At 40.0% G+C, this 22,915-nt stretch overlaps 1 protein-coding gene across 1 annotated transcript; it reads left to right on the top strand.

Annotated features, from left to right (window-relative positions):
- Positions 1-1,697: 1,697 nt before the first annotated feature.
- On the top strand, positions 1,698-9,307 carry MS4A2 (membrane spanning 4-domains A2). Its single transcript, XM_001088362.5, has 7 exons — positions 1,698-1,843; positions 2,715-2,844; positions 3,358-3,492; positions 5,765-5,821; positions 6,376-6,537; positions 6,938-7,036; positions 8,857-9,307. The coding sequence occupies exons 1-7, from the start codon at positions 1,788-1,790 to the stop codon at positions 8,953-8,955; spliced, it is 738 nt and encodes a 245-aa protein (XP_001088362.1). The 5' UTR covers positions 1,698-1,787; the 3' UTR covers positions 8,956-9,307.
- The last annotated feature ends 13,608 nt before the right edge of the window (positions 9,308-22,915 follow it).

Raw genomic sequence — 22,915 nt, 5'->3', positions numbered from 1 at the left:
CCTGAGGCCAGGAGTTCGAGACCAGCCTGGCCCACATGGTGAAACCCCGTCTCTACTAAAAATTCAAAAAATTTAGCTGCGTGTAGCTGCACACTCCTGTAGTCCCAGCTACTCGGGAGGCTGAAGCAGGAGAATTGCTTGAATCTGGGAGGCGGAGGCTGCAGTGAGCTGAGATCGTGCCATTGCACTCCAGCCTGGGTGACAGAGTGAGACTCTGTCTCAAAAAAAAGAAAAACAAGCAAATAGAAAAATGTTGATGCTATCATTTCAATTTTAAGTCTGGACTCAAATGTTACCTTCTCTGGGAATTCCTTCCCTGAAACTCTACATATCCCCTATCAGGTAGAATTGTTATACCCTTCTATGTGTTCCAACATCCTCTAGCCTCCAACATATTGGGTAATAATATATCATTTATTTTTGTTCTGTTCTGCTTGATTGTGGACTAGAAGGACCTGGGATTTTGGCATTCATCTGTGCATGCACAGTGATAAGGGCAGTACCTGGCATGGAACATTAAGTTCTTTTTGGATGAACGTGTAAGTGAGTAATGTCTATTCCTTAATTCCAAAAGCACCTTGGTTATGTCCACCAATTCCTGAAGACACCATGGGAAGATGACACCTGAGTTAATAAACTTGGCTACAAAAGCTATACAAATATGTCTTTTAGTATCCTCTGTTTATGTAAATATCTTAGCTTTCAACAAAAAAATTTTCTTTTTCACATTCCCCCCCAAAAAACCACACATGATTAGAGGTGTGATTTTTAGTATCTTAAATATTATTGAAGAGCCATTCAAGGTTATGTTTATAAACAAACTGAAATAAAATAGATTAAAACCTTCTCTGAATCTTATCTGTACTGATTTTGCTATGGTCTAGCTAGTTATGGTGTTACAATGATCACATGGTTTAGCCCTGATTCTAACTTAGGCATACCATTCAGTCCAATGCTGTTTAGATTTGCTCGTGGGATTTGTTATAAAGTTCATGCCTCTCAGTGTTTTCACTGTCCCATTCTTGCCACTGTAAAGATCTAAGCACCATCAGTCTAATAATTTAGCAGACAAGGGAGTCTTCTTAGCTTTTACGCACTATCAGGTATGGTTCACAGCAGTTACAATGCAGCCGGTTGTATTTCCAAGACCATCTACTGCAGAGAATCATTTAAACAGTTTCTAAAAGACAGAAAGAGAGAGAGAGATGATAGATATTAACATCATAGACGGATCTGGAGATTCAGAGACTAACACACACACACTCACATACAAAAACAGCACTTCAGTTTTGGGTCTATGTGTGAAACCAAGTATGCCTTAAACAAGGAAGACAAGCTTTTCAGAAGTGCAGTTGGATAACTTCTGCCATAGAAATGGCTGAATTAGGACACAAGGGGGGAAAATTCCAGAAGAAGGGCACATCTCTTTCTTTTCTACAGTTCGTTCTCACCTTCTCAACTCCTAGTAAAATGTCTCGTTTTCAGGTTCTGTAAATCCTGCTAGTCTCAGGCAAAATTATGCTCCAGGAGTCTCAAATTTTCTTATTTCATATGAGTCTTTATTTAGTAGACTTCTCAATTTTTCTATTCATTACCAGTAAAAGCCTGTTGATCTTAATCAGCCAGGAAACTTATCTGTCTGGCAAATGACATATGTATAAAGATAATCATCAATGTCATGAGTTAACCCATTTCAACTGCCTATTCAGAGCATGCAGCAAGAGGAAATCCACCAAGTCGCAATATAACAATATTCTTTACTCCTGGATAGCTCAGTTAATGAAAAAATGGACACGGAAAATAGTAGGAGAGCAAATCTTTCTCTCCCACAAGAGCCGTCCAGGTAGGTATAGGGTATTATTTTTTTCTACTCTCAGTCACTTAGCAGCAGGGGAAGTCATAGTCACAGTGCTTAGGAGATGAAACTTTATTGATTTAGGCATGGATTCATCTAGTTTAATTAATATATTGGGTATGAGGAAGCTACTTGCCGTACTTTCCAAGAGATTCTCTCTCCCTGAAGAGGAACATTTTTACTCAGCTTGTAAAGTGGAAGTAACAGATTTTCTCACATTAGAAGCTCATTTTCTGGGTATGAGACAGGAGAGTTCATACTAGGTATGTAGATCTCTTGCTTCTGTGTCTGATATGTGCTGCGGGACACATACCCTTCACACATGCTTTTGTAAATACTTTATAAAATAACCTGCTTCTTGGTTGGTCTTTATGATCCATAAGCTGTGGGATGCTTCTTTGAAGATGAAAATAGTAAGAGTCCCATCTAGCCATTCAAAGTCATCCCTTCATTGCATTCTGTGCACATGAAGTTGGGGTTTGTTACTGACATAATATATTCAGATACATTTCTATGTTAAAAGGATTGTGAGATGCATAGGTAACTGTGTTTATTTTCAGTTTTACTTATCAACATAGATGAATGAGAAAGAACTTGAAAGTAACACTGGATTAAGAATAGGAAAATTTGGCATGGATTTTGCTCCATTTTGTCCCATCTAATCACTTGGATAGCGTTCGGGTGTTCTTGGTCACTTACTTGGATGCTCTGAGCTTTAGTTTCTTAGTGATTACAATGAAGATTTGAGTTACAGGATGGCTTTGAAAAAATAAACAAAACTCCCCTTTCTGTCAGTCGAGGATGTTGCACAGGGAGTTAGAGAATGTTCTTATGATTGAATTGCTTTTAAATTTCACAGTGTGCCTGCATTTGAAGTCTTGGCAGTATCTCCCCAGGAAGAATCTTCAGGCGGACTACCGAAGTCGGCCTCATCCCCACCACAACATACATGGCTGACAGTTTTGAAAAAAGAGCAGGAGTTCCTGGGGGTGAGTGAGCCTCCTCCAACTTTGACTAGAGTTAGGGTTGGGTCTAGAAAAGAATACTGAGTTGCATCAACTGTTTTCCCACTTGGATTCATGAGAGGTGGCAGGTCCTCTAAAAAACATGGTAGATAAAGAGTTGATACTAACTGGGCCCTTTTGGGAACAGAGAAGCATTTCCTCAAAAAGACTTTAAATTGCTAGGATGAGAATGGCCAATAGGAGTGAAGGATTCATCATCTTTATCATTACTTAGATGTAAAGAACAATTACTGATGTTCAACATGACTACATAAGTAAAGGCGCATGGAGAAAGTATTGGCCATCCATGCATTAGGTAGTGCTTGTATCAATTCCTATAGTGGCCAGGGTATCCTGGAAAATCTTACGTGTGGATCACCTTCTCAGGACAGTCTAGGACACTAAAGCAGTTTCTCATGTTCGGCCTCTATTATTAAAAAATGATACAATCTTGGGAAAATATTTTGATTTTCATGAAATTCATGTGTTTTTCTATAGGTAACACAAATTCTGATCGGTATGATATGCCTGTGTTTTGGAACAGTCGTCTGCTCTGTACTTGATATTTCACACATTGAGGGAGACATTTTTTCATCATTTAAAGCAGGTTATCCATTCTGGGGAGCCATATTTGTGAGTATATATCTATAATAGTTTCTGAAATAACACTGAACATAGGTCTCTCTCTTGCTAAGAACTAACCAGTTATTTCCAGTATTAAGATGATATTTATAATTCCTAACATAGATATGCTCATTAACAACAACAAAACATTCTTTTTATAATTAACGTTGGGTTAAACATTTAGCCCACAGTTTTATCCGATGAGAAACCTGAATCTAATTCAAGTTAAATGACTTGCCTAAGGGACACTTGGCTGATAGTAACTGAACCTAAACTTTCAGAATCCAACTCCAAGAACATACCTCTAGCACTATTCATCAATAAAGTTATATGATAACTACATATGGCTTTATCTGTCATCTAAAAATAATAACAGAGGCTGAGCACGGTGGCTCACGCCTATAATCCCAGCACTTTGGGAGGCTGAGGTGGGTGGATCACCTGAGGTTAGGAGTTCGAGACCAGCCTGGCCAACATGGTGAAACCTCGTCTCTACTAAATATAAAAAATTAGCTGAGTGTGATAGTGCATGACTGTAATCCCAGCTACTTGAGAGGCTGAGGCAGGAGACTTGTTTGAACCCGGGAGGCAGAAGTTGCAGTGAGCGGAGATTGAGCCATTGCACTCCAGCCTGGGCAATAAGAGCAAAAGTCTGTCTCAAAATAATAATAATAGAAAATAAAGTTTTCTTCATGAAAAATGAGGAAAGAGATTGCTGGGGTGAGAAAAATTAAAATCAATGGGCACATGGTGACCTTCCATGCCCTAGAAACTTTTAGGTATTTTTCTCGTGGTATCTCTTTTACTCATTGTTCTATGTGGAAAAACAGGTGGATGAGTGAGATAATAAGGTATCTAACTTTTTAAAGGTCTAATTGACGTATAATAAATTGCAAGTATTTCAGGTGTACAATTTGCTAACCTTTGACACACATAGACACACACGAAAACATCACCACATTAATACAATGTATGTATCCATCATTTCCGAAAGCTTCCCTGTATATCTTTGTAATTCTTTCTTCCTCCCTCCACTCCTTCTCCTCTCATCCCCAAGAAACCATTGATCTGCTTTCTGTGAATATAAATTAACTTGCATTTTTTATATAAGTATGTTCTCTTTACTGTTTGTCTTCCTTCGCTGCAGTTATTTTGAGATTATTCATGTTTTTTCATTATATCGATACTTCATTCATGAGAATATATTTTAATTCTAAACTATATCACATTCACTTTGCATTCTGCTAAATCCTTAGTGCTCAGATGACTTGTTCAGGGCTCTCCTTGAACCTCTACTTCTGTTATCATTGAAACTTGTCTCTACTGTCTTTTTATTTCAAACACAGCTTATTAGGTGTCTCTCAACCCATCAAACTCACAATCTGAGTCTTTAGGAGATTGCTTTGAATTTGTGCTATTGACTTATATTTATATCAAATATGTAAATGTTTGGTAAAAATATCATCCTGTACATTTTCATAATTACTCTATATTCACATGATATATGTCAAACTCTGGAAATATGCATGCCACAAACACATGTTTCTTGCCTAGAGGAGCTGATGGAAGATGAACATACAAATAGACAATTGCAATAGAATGAGAGTGGTGGTCTAACAGATTCATGCCCCTGATGTTGCTGGACGTTGCTGCTCCAAGAGTAACCCCTGCATTGTCAGGGTTAGCATCTCCTGGGAGTCTCATGTAAATGAAGAATTTCATGCCCCATCCAGGACCTAATGAATAAGAATCTGCATTTTAGCAAGACCCTCACATGATTCATATACACTTTTTTTTCTTTTAGACGGAGTCTCACTCTTTTCGCCCAGGCTGGAGTGCAGTGGCATGATCTTGGCTCACTGCAACCTCCACCTCCCGGGTTCAAGCAATTCTCCTGTCTCAGCCTCCCTAATAGCTGGGACTACAGGCACAGGCCACCATGCCTGGCTAATTTTTGTATTTTTAGTAGAGACGGGGTTTTGCCATATTCGTCAGGCTGGTCTCGAAATCCTGACCTCAGGTGATCCCCCCACCTCGGCCTCCCAAAGTGCTGGGATTACAGACATGAGCCACTACACCCAGGCTTATTCGTACACACATTTACTTTTGAGGAGCACTCTACAGAAACTAAGAATAAGGAAATACTGGGTTCACAGGTGACATTACTAAGTAACTTTATCAAGTACCCCAAATTGTACCTATGTTTGGAAGATGGGGTTAAAAAGGACACATTGAAAACAAGAAACTCATTGTGGCTCTTTTTTTCCTCCTTTTTGAACAGTTTTCTATTTCTGGAATTTTGTCAATTTTATCTGAAAGGAGAAATGCAACATATCTGGTGAGTTGCCTGTTTCTGTCTTTGTTCCTCTTTGAAAAGGTAAGAAGAATGGAGTTTGAGGAGTCTTAAGGGAAACATGTCTTTGTCTCCTGTATTACTAGTGGATGTAGATATATGACTTTGTTTCAATCTATTTTGTGTTCTGGGGCTTTTTGCAACAGAAGTTGGATATAATCAGTAGAAACATAAATTGCACCATTTAACATACAATGAAGTTTATGTTTACCTTGATGCTCGTTCTAAAAAAAAAAGTGTCCCCACACTGGCATTGTCCTTGTAGGTATATTCACATGATCAAATAAATAATTAGTTTTCAATTAAGAAGAAGAATTGAGGAAAGACCGTATGTGTCCATGTGGTTCCTGAATGCAGTCCAGCGAGAAAGAAATATATGCTCATTAAACAATGTGGCCATTTTCACGGCTTCCCTTTTTAACCAAAATTTGGAAGCAATGTGGAATTTACTGAATGCATCCAGCCCTGAAATGAAGATAGGTTTATTGAATGTGCCAGTAAGTGCAGGCCCAGGTCTGAGTGTTCCTTATTATCATCAGGCGAGAGGAAGCCTGGGAGCAAACACTGCCAGCAGCATAGCTGGGGCAACAGGAATTACCATCCTGATCATCAACCTGAAGAAGAGCTCGGCTTATATCCACATCCACAGTTGCCAGAAATATTTTGGGACCGAAAAGTGCTTTATGGCTTCCTTTTCCGCTGTATGTATTATTTTGTGTGGGAAGACTAAGATTCTGGGTCCTAATGTAAGTAAGAAGCCCTCTTTTCTTGTTCCATAAACACCATCCTTTTCTGTAACTTCCATTACATGGTATAGTGTTCTGTAAGTTCACACAGTCCAGGGAGATGCTGGCTGCCCGCTCCCCTCAACCCAGGCAAATTCCTTGGGGTTAAAGTTACCTACTACAAGTAACCATCTCTGGGTTTTCCTGTGTCTCTCTCTCTCTCTCTCTGTGTGTGTGTGTGTGTGTGTGTGTGTGTGTCACTTTAGAAGGACTGGTCAGATGATGGGGAGATGAAAGCAGGAGATGCTATAAGAAAATAAACTTTTGGGGCACCTACCATGTGACTCTTTGTTTATCGTTTGTTGCTGTTCAATAGGAAATGGTAGTGTTGATGCTGTTTCTCACCATTCTGGGACTTGGTAGTGCTCTGTCACTCACCATCTATGGAGCTGGGGAAGAACTCAAAGGAAATAAGGTAGGTAGAAGCCTGATATAAAATCCTGAATGACGGGTTAAAGAATTGGAGCTTTATTCCTTAAAAATACGGGCTGGGTTTTCTGAAACATTTCTTCCAGAAAATAGTTTCTCCAAGTTTTATTATTTTGGTTTCCAAATCTCACATTTTAAATCACATTTTATACTCATAAGTAGCACACATTTCATAGTATATCCCTCTGAATGAGGGTTGGGAAAATAGGATCTGTATAATGTTAGAAAATATGGATGCCTTAAAGTGTGTGGAGCATGAGAGACAAATGTGCAGGAGGCTTGTGAGGAAACCACCCAGGTATCTGGCCTTGTTTTCTGCCCATTCCTGTTTCTGTTTTTTTTTTTTTTTTGAGACGGAGTCTCGCTCTATAGCCCAGGCTGGAGTGCAGTGGCCGAATCTCAGCTCACTGCAAGCTCCGCCTCCCCAGTTTAACGCCATTCTCCTGCCTCAGCCTCCTGAGTAGCTGGGACTACAGGCGCCTGCCACCGTGCCCGGCTAGTTTTTTGTATTTTTTTTTTGTAGAGACGGGGTTTCACCATGTTAGCCAGGATGGTCTCCATCTCCTGACCTCGGGATCCGCCCATCTCAGCCTCCCAAAGTCCTGGATTACAGGCTTGAGCCACCGTGCCCGGCCTCCTGTTTCTGTTTTATTCCTTTATTTCTTGACTTTTCCTTTCCAACTTGCTCTAAAACCTCAATATTCTTTCCTTTCTGATTCATGACTACCAACTGTTTCCACTTGCCTCACCAGTCCATTATACCTTTGATGAGAACCACTAGCACCTGGTGCTCACGTACTTGCCCAGGTCTGATGGATGAAACATACTCTCTCCACCTGTCCACTTTCCTGAGGCATTTAAGTCTAGCCACCTTTTAAAAATCACTCTCCTCCAGGCTGGGCACAGTGGCTCACGCCTATAATCCCAGCACTTTGTGAGGCCGAAGGAGGGTGGATCATTTGAAGTCAGGAGTTCGAAACCAGCCTGGCCAAATGGCGAAACCAAATCTCTACTAAAAAATACAACAAAACAAAACAACAACAATGAAAACAAAAAAGGAAACATTAGCCCAGCGTGTTGGCAGGTTCCTGAGGTTTCAGCTCCCCAGGAGGCTGATGAAGGATAATCGCTTCAGCCCAAGAGGTGGAGGTTAAGTGAGCCGAGATCATGCCACTGCACCCCAGCCTGGGTGACAGAGCCAGACTTGGTCTTAAAAAAAAAAAAAAAGAAAAAAAGTAGCCAGGCCAGTGGCTCATGCCTATAATCCCAGCACTTGGGGAGGCTAAAGCTGGAGAATCATTTGAGGTCACGAACTGGAGACCAGCCTGGCCAACATGGTGAAACCCCGTTTCTACTAAAAATACAAAACTTAGCAGGGCATGGGGATGCACGCCTATAATTTCAGCTACTCATGAGGCTGAAGCAGGAGAATTGCTTGAACCCGGGAGGCAGAAGTTGCAGTGAGCCGAGATCGTGGCCACCGCACTCCAGCCTGGGTGACATAGTGAGACTCCGTCTCAAAAGAAAAAAAAAAAAATCACTCTCTTCCAAAGATAGATAAATAAGACTGCAGATATACTAAGGAATAACCTCACCAACTTGTCATCGACTGACATGATTTCTTTTGGGCCCACTTAGCCAGCCAGTCTGGTTTGGTTTTCTGGAACTGAAAGAAATAATTAGAGAGTAATGACAGAGAGTGTGAGAGTCAGAAAGACAAAAGTAGATGAGATAAGTCTCTTGAGCAAGACTTCTAGGGATGGGAAATTTGTGGTGATTGATATGAAATGATTTTTCCCTTATCAGGTTCCAGATGATCGTGTTTATGAAGAATTAAACATATATTCAGCTATTTACAGTGAGTTGGAAGATCGAGGGGAAATGTCTCCTCCCACTGATTCATAAGAATCACATGTCCAGAACACTCTGATTCACAGCCAAGAATCCAGAAGGCCAAGGTCTTGTTAAGGGGCTACTGGAAAAATTTCTATTCTCTCCACAGCCTGCCAATTTTACATTAGATTTATTCGCCAGATGAGAATATTTTGTTTTTGTTGCTTCTGTTCCCCTTAATATTCTCCTTCCATTTGTAGATATGATAGACTCCTATTTTTCTTGTTTTATATTATGACTTCACACACCTCTCTGCTGGAAAGTCAACATGTAATAAGCAAGATTTAACTGTTTGATTATAACTGTGCAAATACAGAACACAAGAAGGCTGGCTGAAAGTTGAGTTAAACTTTGACAGTTTCATAATATTTGGTTCTTATGGTTTTTTTTTTTTTTTTTTTTTTTTTTTTTTAGCATTCCTAATAGTTACAGTTGGGCATGGTTTGTACCACCCACCCATACCCACACAGTCACACACACATATATATAACTTACACTATATATAACTTTCTATGCAAATATTTTACCACCAGTCAATAATACATTCTTGCAATGTATTGCATGAAGTTTTATAAAAATCTGTATAATTGCCTAAATCACCAGCACATTCACTGGCATGGTATTATTAGATAATGTTTGCAGATTGATAAGTAGGAAGTGGGGAATTTTATTAAGTTACCCATTGTCTGGGGAGGTAGATAGGTAAAAACAGGGAAATTGTAAGTGGGGAGATCATTTAGTGAGACATTTGTGAAAAAAAGAAGAATAAATTAAGAGCTGAGCTGAAATAAAGTGAGTGGAAATGGAAATAATGGTTATATCTAAAACGTGTAGAAAAAGAGGAACTGGTAGACTTTGTTAACAAATTAAAGAATAAAGTTAGACAAGCAACTGGTTGACTAATACATTAAGTGTTTGAGTCTAAGATGAAAGGAGAACACTGGTTATGTTGAAAAAAATGATAAAAAGGACTAGGCACGGAGGCTCACGCCTGTAATTCCAGCACTTCGGGAGGCCAAGGCAGGCAGATCACGAGGTCAGGAGTTTGAGACCAGCCTGGCCGACATAGTGAAACCCCATCTCTACTAAAAATACAAAAAAAATTAGCTGGTAGGGTGGCGGGCATCTGTAGTCCCAGCCACTTGGGAGGCTGAGGCAGGAGAATTGCTTGAACCCAGGAGACAGAGGCTGCAGTGAGCCTAAATTGTGCCAGTGCACTCCAGCCTGGGTGACAATGGGAGACTCCATCTCAAAAAAAGAAAAAGATAAAGATAAAAAGTCAGAAATATGAAAAGTGGAGGAAGAGTACAACTAGACCTAAATTAAGCTCATTTTTAGACTTTCATTTTGGGGAGACAAAGGGAAATGCAGCCATCGAGGGCCTGATGACATTCAATACAGAATTCTGGTAAAGATAAAATTTGACAGAGGTTTAGTGTCATTATAGGAGAAATCATTATTAAATGAAGCAAGTTAACACTGTAAGAGAATTATTTTAAGATAGAGGTGAAGCTAAGTTAAACTTCACATGCCTATAAATGGAGGGAAAAACTAAGGATAAAAATCTAGAATAGAAGATACAATAGGCCGGGCGCAGTGGCTCACGCCTGTAATCCCAGCACTTTGGGAGGCGGAGGCGGGCGGATCACGAGGTCGGGAGATTGAGACCATCCTGGCTAACACAGTGAAACCCTGTCTCTACTAAATATACAAAAAAATTAGCCGTGTCTGGTGGCGGGCACCTGTAGTCTCAGCTACTCAGGAGGCTGAGGCGGGAGAATGGCGTGAACCCGGGAGGCGGAGCTTGCAGTGAGCCGAGATCGCACCACTGCACTCCAGCCTGGGCGACAGAGCCAGACTCAGTCTCAAAAAAAAAAAAAAAAAAAAAAAAAAAAAAAAAAAAAAAAGAAGATACAATAATTAGTCATAAACATGCATTGTGAAACCGTAGAGAACAGGTAGCCCAAAATAGAGAAAGATTAGATAAAGAGACAATAAGTAACCGTCAGAGACAGTATCTGTAGGCCTGGGCAGGAGAAAAGTCCGCAGTGATAAGCAATCCACTTAAGGCATGAATATGGGGCAGAGAAAATAGCAATAGTGAATGAATGCAGAAGGTGCTGAGAAATTCCACACACGAGTATCGTGATGAGTAAATTAATAAAACATTTGCAAAGACCTTTAGAGACAGAGAATGGGGGCATATGTGAGAAATAAGATAGTTGATTATGAATAGAAGGTAGTGAAGAAAAGCAAGCGAAGAAAAAATTCTGTTTATAAAAGAAGGAAAAGATCGTTTGTGTTTTTAGCCTAGGAGTCCTGTAGAATGACTGAAAAAAATCAGTCTGAGAGTATTAGTCACAATTAATGAAATAATTAATTCCATTTTATGTATTGAGGATGCCAAGATTAAAAGGTGACAGACAGGTAGATGTTAATTTCACTAGATTATGTAAGTGATCATGACAATCACACAACAGATAATTAAGTGACTTGGTATGCTTTATTTAATTGTAGGGCCTGAGGTTTTCCATTCTCATTTTTCTAAAATAAAATTTTGTTTCTCCAACTTTGACAGCAGAATAAAAAACCCTACCGTTTCACTGTGTATCATGCTGAGCTGCCTCTCTACTCTCGATCATCTGTGGGTATTAATTACATCCCTTCCATGGCATGGACGTTCACATACAGACACTTAAACCTGGTTTACCAGAACCTCTAGGAGTGGATCCAATCTATCTTTACAGTTGTATAGTATTTCTCTTTCATTTCACCCAATTTATATTTTCATCATTGACTACATATTTCTTATACGCAACACACAATTTATGAATTTTTTCTCAAGATCTAACTGAGAGTTTTCCCACCCTGCCTGCCATTTATAGTATGCCCACCTCAGGCAGACACAGAGCACAATGCTGGGGTTCTCTTCACACTATCACTGCCCCAAATTGTCTTTCTAAATTTCAACTTCAAGGTCATCTTCTCCATGAAGACCACTGAACGCACACCTTTTCATCCAGCCTTAATTTCTCCCTCCATAACTACTCTATCCCACGATGCAGTATTGTATCATTAATTATTAGTGTGCTTGTGATCTCCTTATGTATTCTCAATTGCCTGTATTTGTGCAATAAATTGGAATAATGTAACTTGATTTCTTATCTGTTTGTGTTGGCATACAAGATTGAGGGACTTATCAAAGATAATGGGGAACTAAGGCATCAATAAAATGATGCCAAAGACTGAGAGTGGTTTCTGAAGTCCTCCTTTTCATCAGCCCTTTATCAAACAGAACACTCTATAAACAACCCATAGCCAGAAAACAGAATGTAGGAACAATCACCAACCATCTTTTGTCAATAATTGATGGAATAGAGTTGAAAGGAAACTGGAGCATGAGTCACATTTGACCAGTCAGTCCTCACTTTTACTTACTTGCTATGTAAACTTGAGAAAGTTTTTTCTCCTTGTGAACCTCAGGTTCTACATCTGAAAATGAGAAATTTGGAACAAAAGATTCCCAACTGGTCTTTCTGTAATTTTTTGTAATTTTTCCCAACTGGTCTTTCTGTAATATTCTGTAATTTTTAAATATTTAGAATTTTTGGTAATCACAATTACCAAGTTTGTGGTTGAGATAGCAGCAGCAATCAGAACTATTTGGTGGACATATTTTCAAAGGAGCAGCTCTCCACTTGGGGTAAAGAAGTATGTGGTGTAGCAAGACACCTGGAACAATAATATTTCTCTAAATCCCTCTGACAAATGCTAATCAAAGTGTGTTTTTTTCCTAAAAATTTTTCTTAGAAATAAAATTTCCCATATTATTCCCATTATAGGTAAATAATAGGTAATAATTCTTGCTATAGACATGGATCTACTTATATAAACAACTAATGAAACAGGGTACCATATTTTTAATTGTAACTTGATTTAGAGTGTTGGGGTAAATATATATATCCAAGAGGTGTGAGGGTCCCTTGTCAGTATCTCTCTGTGTTACATGAGTATTTCCCTCCACTGAAAAACCTCTGTTCACTCCACAAATAGTTAAGTGAGCTGAACTTATATCTCCAAATAGCTTCTATCTGGGAGTTCCAGCTTTGTATTTTATCTTAGTTTTTTTTTTGTTTGTTTTTTAAATGAATATATTAAACATAACTACTTTAAATACATTTTGAATGTTCAAAAATCATTTAGCTCAGTTACTAGAATGATGAATGGAACCTATTTTTAAATTTATAGACATTGATGTGTAATCCTGAACTTGAAATTAGGAAAAGAGACACTGTCAGCTTCTCAGGAACGTTTGGCAATATTCACCTATCCCTTAACTCTGGTTGGAAAAAGTGGGCTTAAGACCCTGGGTAAGATCAGGGAATGTAATTATTAGTAACCTTCACATAGACTACTTCCAGATAAATTGAACTGTAAAATCATATATTACAAAATGATATTATCTTGTCCTAAAAAGGCAGAGAAGCAGATGGAAAGAGGCTCTAGGGAAAATGGTATCAGATGAGTTTTGGGAAACCTTTAAAAACATATCAACTTTCTTCATCAGTGAGAAATATCTTAACCCACCATATCTGCCTATCGGAAGGGAACTGGTTGAAAAACAGCACAAGAGGCTCAATCTGTAAAAAACAGAAAGAAAAGAGAGAGCCAAGATCAATTTTTGGCTCTCACAGTAAACAGTGCATAAAAGGTGCCCAGAGAAAACAGCTCATCTCCTCTCGTTATTTGGTGGCCTATATAACATTTTTGGATTGGAATCTGCTTTGTGCTGCTGTAAGGCCTTGTCCTGGGGATAGATTTAGGCTGGGCAGAAGAAGGACTGGCGATTAGTCTATATGAGATTGTTAAGAGTGGTTTCCTACATGGTATGCTATTGTTCAATGATTTTTTTTTTTTTTTTTTTTTTTTTTTTTTTTTTTAGAGACAAGTGATCTAGGATAGACAATGGTGCTGCAATGTTTTGCCATTCGTAAATAAATTGATATTCTATCTAACATGATTCTATGGATATGGCAATAGACCTGAATAAGGGCTGATGCCCTGTTAGATTCCAGACATTTTGCTAAGACACAGAACAGAAAATATGAATATACTATAAATGCTGTGCTTCAGAAGTTCATGTGCAAAAAGGGAGAGAGGAGAGAAAGATCCACTTAGGCAATAGAAGATGCTACTAGAACGTAAAGAAAGTTTTTCTGGCATGAGCAGTTATCATGAGAAATCAACAATTAAACTGGAAAATTTGAACTGGAATTCCAAATCCTACAGGAGAATAAGAAAGTGAATAAAGCCAGGCTGGTCGTGGTAGCTCATGCCTGTAATCCCAGCACTTTGGGAGGCCGAGGTGGGCGGATCACAAGGTCAAGAGTTCAAGACCAGCCAGGCCAACATAGTGAAACCCCACCTCTACTAAAAATACAAAAATTAGCTGGGTATGGTGGCATGCGCCTGTAGTCCCAGCTACTAGGGAGGCTGAGGCAGGAGAATCACTTGAACCCAGGAGGCAGAGGCTGCAGTGAGCTGAGATGGCGCCATTGCACTCCAGCCTGGGTGACAGAGTGAGACTCCATCCCCTCCAACCCCCCAAAAAAAGAAAAGAAAGTGAATGAAGCCAAACTTACTTGAATTTCCATTATGTCTCCAGCCTTCTGCTGAAAGCCTAACTTGTGTTACTTCATTTTAATCTATGAAACAAACTCTTGAGGTAAGAAATACCTCTTTTTTAAAACTGTAAGCATCTTTCATAACAAGAATAAAAACAATTTGCCAAGGCCACTTAGCCACGAGATTATGGAGCTAGGATTTAAACCCACGCTGGCTTCACTTTAGTGTCCGTGCTCCTCCTACTTGGCTTAACTGCCTGTCTTAGCCGTGAGAGTTGTGAAATTAATGAACACTCTCCTCAAAATGATTGTGCATTTGTTCTTGAGATAGAAAACATGGAGCATTAATTGGTGGTACAGTTCTATTTAGTTATCTCTACATAACCCTTTTTTTAAAAAAAAAACCTAGACACAAGAACTAACTTCTTTACACCTCACACTCCAGTCCCTGGAAATCACCTATTTCCAGGTCTCTGGTATCACCTGATATCTTGGGCTCTCTTCTACTAGGGTTTGTAACAGATGGGATGTCTACTTCTTTTAGAATTCCTCTCTGAAGGGAGGATGATACTCTGAACATGGAGTGCCCACTTGATTATCTTAGGTTTTGTTACAGAATAAAGACTCTTGCTTCCAGAGGTGTCATGGCCTGAACTATGTTCCCCTCAGAGTTTATATGTTGAAGTCCTAAGCGCCAGGACCTCAGAATGTGACGTATTTGGAGACATCATGTTTAAAGAGTAGTTAAATTAAAATGAGATATTCAGGGTGGACCCTAACTCAATATGAATAATATTCTTATAAGAAGAGGAGTTCAGGACACAAACATGTACAGAAGGAAGACTACGTGAAGACAGAAAGAAAACAGCTATTTACAAGCCAGTAAGAGAGGCTTGGAACAGATCCTTCCCTTACAGTCCTCAGAAGAAACCAACCCTACTAAAGCCTTGATTTTAGGCTTGCTGTAGCCTCCAGAACTGTGAAAAAATGAATTTCTATTGTTTAAGCCACCCAGTCTGTGGTACTTTGTCATTGCAGCTGTAGCAAACTAATATAAATAGGATGAAAATTAGCAGTCTGAGAAACACCAAAATTCCTAGTTAAGGATAACCAAGACATTTGGAATTATGTTGTCTCCTCAAAGCAAACTGCAGCAATTTCTCAAGGAGAATTGAAAAGCCCAGGCGATAAATGAGCCTCAGACCCACAGGTATCTCTCTCCTCTTCAGATAAATCTAAACAGAGAATAATGAAAAGAGATTGACCATACTAATTCATAAGATTTCAAATCAATGCAGGGCTGGGAGTGGTGGCTTACTCCTGCCATCTCAGCACTTTGGGAGGCTGGGGAGGGTGGATCACCTAAGGTCAGGAGTTCAAGACCAGGCTGACCAACATGGTGAAACCCCGTCTCTACTAAAAATACAAAATTAGCCAGGTGTGATGGAGCACGCCTGTAATCCCAACTGCTTGGGAAGCTGAGGCAGGCAAATCGCTTGAACCTGGGAGGAGGATGTTGCAGTGAGCCAAGATCACGCCATTGCACTCCAGCCTGGGCAACAAGAGTGAAACGCCATCTCAAAATACATAAATAAATAAACAAATAAAATAAAAATAAAAACTAAATGCACGCCATTGTATCTGTAGAGACTCTGAGCAGGCTTGGGTTATACATTCATGGGAAAAGGAAGGGCAGTGGTTGGGAAAGGTGTACCTGAAGAGATATGTGTGGAGAAATATAGGACTCTGTTATGACAGTGTCTTCCAAACTTGTCTGACCACAATGTCTAAAACAAATCTATTAAATCAGAATTGCCAAAAGAGTGAGCCTGTTTAGGGGGATAAAGCAGCTCCTTCTTGGATGCTAATTCACCACGTTTGTAACCAGCAAAAAGGGTCTGGCTGCTTGCTGAACTTCTTTCTTACAGAATGAGGTCAAAATAATAATGCGTTATGATAAGAAAGAGTGATATTCCTTTATTATCCGTTCTAGGTAGGGGGAAGAGTACAGAGCAATTCCACTCTTCGATTTGTGGAGGGTACGCAGGGTTTTTTAAAGAAAGGGTTTGGAATACAGAAGAGAGAAGGGGCTAGGGGGTACCAGGTGTCGTGACTTGCTCTGATGTCTCATCTTGAATTATTGTCTCATTTGGTGAAGGGTTGGCACCTTTGTGGATCCTGCCAGGTTATAAATTAGTTGCAGTCAGTCTTATTGTCACCCGGAGTGGATTCCATCCTTGAAGTAATCTTTTACTGGAGAAAGAATTCCAGAAGTGCCTGGTCCCTATCAGGATCTGACCCATGAAACTTCCAAGGAAAGGTAGGACCAGATAAGAGAGCATGGTGTGTGCTTAACAAGTATGTAGGTAAATAAATGTGCATAAGGTGTGGGAGCATAGTACGGGAAATGCAAGGGAGTGGAGGTTCACAACACATTCTGAGCCTGGATTTAAAGACGAGAGGTAACACATATGCAGTTTGTCTCAAAGCTGTATCTTGAGACTGGGATGGGAAGGAGGAAGGGAAAAGATTAAAAGTTTAAAATGCAGCTTGAGGCTAGGTTGCCGGGCTGCTAGCCTGCTTGGCTGCATGCTGGCTTCTGATTGACCCCTGCTCTGGGAATGCCTCTAAGATTTCTACTTTATCTACTGTTACTATAAATCCTGCCTTTAAGGAGATGTACACAGTGTTCTTGCCTTTCCCTGGGGAATCGACTTCAATTGTCCTATTGTTACCAATCACAGGTTCTTACATTCTCATGTAATAAAAAGTGGCATGAGGCCCAACAAGTTTCCCAGTCAAGGCCTTTATTAAGGGCTTGCGTTGGAACAAAAGGGAGCCAGCACTGGAGTTAAAGTTCTCATGCTGTCTCCCTAAAGGCTGTGCATTGTGGTGCCTTAATACATTTATGCCTCATGCCCCATTATTGGAATGCTAAGCATGCGGGATTTATTCGTATCCTATTGCTCAAGGTCATCACCAAGGTCTGATTGCAAAAATTCAAAAAATTGAAACCTCAGGCACAAGGGGGTTAAGGAGAGTGACATGCATAATTCATGAGATAGGTGAGTGTCACCAGGTGTGTGGGGTGCAGTGCAGGGTGCACAGGTATAGTAAGAAGTAATGCTAATACCTACATGACATGATTAGAAAATGGCAAATAAGCCTCTCCCTGGGTGGGGATTTTAGTATTAGAAGGAGGCAAAGGTAAAGACCAGTCATCCTTCTGGTGTTGTGCACATGAGGCTGATAGGGTTAACTTCTTTGAGTGAAATCTATGTTGGAAGGCCATTTGCTCTATCTTTTCAAAGGTCCTCCAATCAGAGGACCTTGAATGAAATGTATGGGACAGGGTCAGAACATGGCTTATCTTGGCTTGTAAGGTTTTTCCATCAACAGGGCTGTCTCTAGAGGAAAGTGGGAGTGCAAAGTCTTGTCAACAAAAAGAGTTAAACTGTAAAATATTTTAAATTTGTTCTGAGTCAAATATGAGAAGCAATGATCCATGACACAGCCTCCCACGGGGTCTTGAGAACATGTGCCCAAGGAGACTGGGATACAGCTTGGCTTTATATCTTTTGGGGAGGCATACGACATCAGGCAATACATGTAACATGTACATTGGTTCAGACCAAAGAGGTGGGACAACTTGAAGGAGAGAATTCAAAGATTTTTTGATTGGCAATTTGGTTGAAAGAGTTTATTACCTAAAGACTTGAAATCAATAGAAGGGAGTGTCTAGGTTAAGATAAGGGGTTGTGGAGATCAAGATTCATATGCAGATGAAGCCTCCAGGTAGCAAGCTTCAGAGAGAATATATTGTAAAGGTTTATCAGACTTTAAAAGGTGCCACACTCTTAGTTAATTCTCTTCTGAACCAGGAAAAAGTCCAGGAAAGGGAAGGGGATTCTCTACAGAATGTAGATTTTTCTCCACAAGAGACAGCTTTATAGGGCCATGTCAAAATATGTAAAATATATTAAAGAAACATATTTTGGGATAAGATACTTCAATTTCTTTCAGGGCTTATTGGCTTTTGTAAACCAAAGGTATCTGAGACAGGTCTCAATCAATTTAGACGTTTATTTTGCCAAAATTAAGGATATGCCCATGACACAGCCCCAGGGGTTCCTGAGAACATGGGTCCAAAGTGGTTGGGTTACAGCTTGGTTTTATACATTTTAGGGAGACATAAGACATCAGTCAATATATGTAAGATGTACATTGGTTTGGTTCCGAAAGGCAAGACAACTTGGAGCAGGCATGGGGATGGAAAAGGGAGAAGGTGGGGTGTTGGTTAGGAGGCTTCCAGGTCACAGGTGGATTCAATGATTTTCTGATTGCCAGTTGATTGAAAGAGTTTAAAGACCTGGAATCAATAGAAGGCAGTGTCTGTGTTAAGATAAGCTGTTGTAGAGACCAAGGTTTTTATTATGTAGATGAGGCCTCCAGGTAGCAGGCTTCAGAGAGAATAGACTGTAAGTGTTTCTTATTAGACTTTGCAAGGTGCCAGAATCTTCCTTGATTCTCAGATCAGGAAAAAAAGCTGGAAAAAGAAAGGGATTGTCTACAGAATGTAGATTTTCCCCACAACAGACAGATTTGCAAGGCCATTTCAAGAAATATCAAGGAAACATATTTTGGGGTAAAATACTTTGATTTCTTTCAGGGCCAGCTATCTGTCATGGTGGCATCCTATTGCTATAAAGAGTCTGCTTTGTCAGTCTTAAGGTCACTGTTTTAATGTGAATGTTGGTCAGTTGTGCCTGAATTCCAAAGGGAGGAAGGTATAATGAGGCATATCCAACCAATCCTTCTAACCATGGCCTGAATTTGTGTTTTAGGCTAACTTTTGAATGTCCTTGGCCAAAAGGAGTGGTCTATTCAGTTATTTGGGGGGTGAGAGGGAAGCTTAGAATTTTATTTTTGGTTTATGCTGTCATGTGATTCTATACTAGAGAGGGTTGGAATTTCGTGTCTTATTGCTACAGAGAGTCTGTTTTGTCATTCTTAAGGTCTTGGTATTAATGTTAATGCCAGTCAGTTGTGCTTGAATTCCAAGGGGAGGAGATTATAATGAGGCATGTCCTACCTCCCTTCCCATTACGGCCTGAACTAGACTTTCAGGTTTGGTTTGGAATACCCTTGGCCAAGAAGTGAGGTCTATAAGTCAGTTGGGGAACTTAGGATTTTATTTTTGGTTTACAGTCTGGATGGTCTAGTTGGGATCTCCAGCAGCTACAGGGCATTTACCAGTCCGTAGTACAGGCCTTAGTGGGGTGGGGCATGCTGGGGCTTCTTTATGGAAGGTTATGGAAGAGGTGATGCAGGAACTCCTGGCCAAATTGAAATAGGGAAGTTGCAGGTTGAAGCCTCTGTCCACTGTTGCCCGACAGTGCTAGGCCAGCCAGCAGCAGCAGTGTGGAGCTCTGGGGGCCACCTGCTCTGCCATGAGCACTGCATTCTGCCCTCTTCTTGGGCTGTGTCCCAGCACCCCAGGGGCAGCATGCAGGACCAGCAGGTCTGAAAAAAATGCATTAGTGGGGTTGGGAGTGCCGAGTCCCATTCCTATTGTGTCTTTGTACACATTCATTCCCTATAGTATATAAACTCTGGGTCTGGGGGTAATGGCACAGCAATCCATCATTTTGTCACTTTGCTGTATGTGACATAGTCATGGCTTCTGTTCCTAAGTCTCTATTAAATGATTCTTTCTGAGAAACTGGATATGTCAGCCTCTTTCTTTGGTCTCTCAGATTTCTTGAAGTTTGGGGGTAGGATTGCATAGACTCTATCGCCATGGAATACCTGTCTAGTTTAAGATATACCGAGTGTGGTCAATGTCAATCCAGGAAGCCTGAAATTTTGATACACAAATGATCTGCCCTCACTAGGAACCCCCTCTAATGACAACATAGAGTAGAAAAACTGACTCTCAAGTGATCTTGATGTTCTGGTGCTGATATTTTGGAAAAGCCTTTCCTTCTCCAAATACTTTTTTTTTCCTTTCTCTAGGTACTCTAGACTATGATTGGTATTAAATATTTCCTTTTAGGAATAGTGGGGTATGTAATTATACTTTTAAAAGAGGACAATATGATTTTGGTTTGTTGCCATATTGCCTCTTCATTCTGAGGAGCATATCTGTCACCACATCTCTCCCATTTACTTCTAAAATTAAATAATTACCCCATTAATTCTTCAGACAATTATTGTATGCTCATCTGTGCCAGCCATATAACTTTTATAAGTTATTACAATTCACACATATAAGACAACATCTCTTTTGAGGAGCTGGCAATCCAAAGGAGCCCAGAGACACGAATCAGAGCAAATCCAGAGCAAGTTCTATGAGTTCAGGAAGAGTTACCTTGGTATTTGGACCTCTGGGTGCTATAATGGTCATGAAAATCCTTGTGGAAGAAGCAAAACTGTTGCAGTGTGAAATGAGATGCAGACCTGAGAAGACTTGACTAATCTGCAAGGGATTCTGGGGTGAGGATGACCCTTCAGACTGTTCTTTTTTTTTCTTTTTCTTTCTTTTTTTTTTTTTGAGACAGAGTCTCGCTCTGTTGCCCAGGCTAGAGTGCAGTGGCACGAGCTCGGCTCACTGCAAACTCCGCCTTTTGAGTTCACGCCATTCTCCTGCCTCAGCCTCCCAAGTAGCTGAGACTACAGGTGCCCGCCACCACGCCCGGCTAATTTTGTTTTTGTGTTTTTAGTAGAGATGGGGTTTCACCGTATTAGCCAGGATGCTCTCGCTCTCCTGACCTCGTGATCTGTCTGCCTCCGCCTCCCAAAGTACTGGGATTACAGGCCTTAGCCACTGTGTCCAGCCCATACTGTTCTTACCATGTAGAAATGGCCAAGCTTGTTTATACTCCTGCCTTCCTCAGTTATCTGATGTGGCCTGCCTGGGAGGTTTTGACATGAGTTGAAGCATCTCTCTAAATGTGAGGCAGACCAATACAGAGTTTGCTCACTGCATTCCTCACCCCTGGGAAGTAAGGCCTTCCTTGAAGGGGCACCTGGGCAGCACATCATCATATTCACCTGAAGATCAATCCTGAAAATGGCATGTGACAAGGGCATGCCAAGGGCACTGGGTGATTGAGCCATAAAGAAGGATTTGACCCCAGGTGCCACAGTGCAGTCTTAATTTTCCATTTTGCAATCTTCTGGTTCAGTTTTAGAAACATTGGTGCACTTCTCGAACTCAATTTTGAGTTCTGAATTTGAAAATAAGCCTGACTGAGGGCCTGGGAATGCAATTTCGGCATTCTTGATCTTTTCTAAGACACCAGGAGAAAACTGGGACATTTCACTCAGTCAGAGAGGAGTAGATCTTCATATTATTTTTCCTTGGAAATTCACGTTTTTCTCTTCTCTAGTGGATAACCATCATATTGAAGAATAATGTTTCTGTAAGCTGTCAATTGCATTATTTTTCTATCATTGTTTGTGACAGGGGAGTAATGTGAAAATGAGCTACTGTGCTATTCTGTAGATGCTGTGTTAGAATGTCTCTGATAAAACCCTGAAACTTGCTGTTCTTGCCTTATCAACAAAGCTCTCCTACGGTGAGAGAAAAGTAGGTCACAGCCAAGTAGGTCAGAAGGACAAGAAATGGCAAGAGATTCTTGTTGGCTGTTCTAAATGTTTTTCATCCAGTTATCTCCTAGGTTTATTTCAGGAGTCTTACCAAAAATAGGAGCTAACAAGTCCTATTGGTTGTAAAACTGGTTCAAGTTGGAAATACATCACTCACAAAAAATTGACTCCTGATTTATTTAAAAAATCAATATGAAAAACCAAATTCTGAAAACACAGACCCTGAGAGGTAAAATTTGTAGTGTCCAAGAGGATGTTGAGCATGTTCTTACTCATATGTGGGATCTAAAAAAACATTGAGTTCCTAGAAAAAGAGAGTAAAACTGTGGTCATTAGGGGGTTGGATAGGTAGTAGGAAGGGGAGGATAGGCAGAGATTGGTTAATGAATACAAAATTGCAGCTAGATAGGAAGAATAAGTTCTAGTGTTCTTTAGCACTGTAGGGTGAATATAGTTAACAATCGTTTATTTTATATGTTTAAAAAGAGAATTTTGAATGTTCCCAATACAAAGAAATGATAAATGTTTGAGTTGATGGATATGCTAATTGCCTTTATTTGATCACTGTACAGTATACACAGGTATGAAAATATCACTCTGTTCCCCAAAAATATGCACGATTATGTGTCAACTAAAAATAAAAGGAAAAAAAAGTGGATTGTGAGATTTTCCTCCAGCAGAAATATTGTTACACGATAAAAAAGGAGTAATTCTAAACACTGTTTATTGAATCTTAG

This window comes from Macaca mulatta, chromosome 14, assembly GCF_049350105.2.
Source record: "Macaca mulatta isolate MMU2019108-1 chromosome 14, T2T-MMU8v2.0, whole genome shotgun sequence".
Lineage (NCBI taxonomy): Eukaryota > Metazoa > Chordata > Mammalia > Primates > Cercopithecidae > Macaca > Macaca mulatta.
The sequence above is the reverse complement of the archived record's forward strand: the minus strand, read 5'-3'. Positions and strand labels throughout refer to the sequence as shown.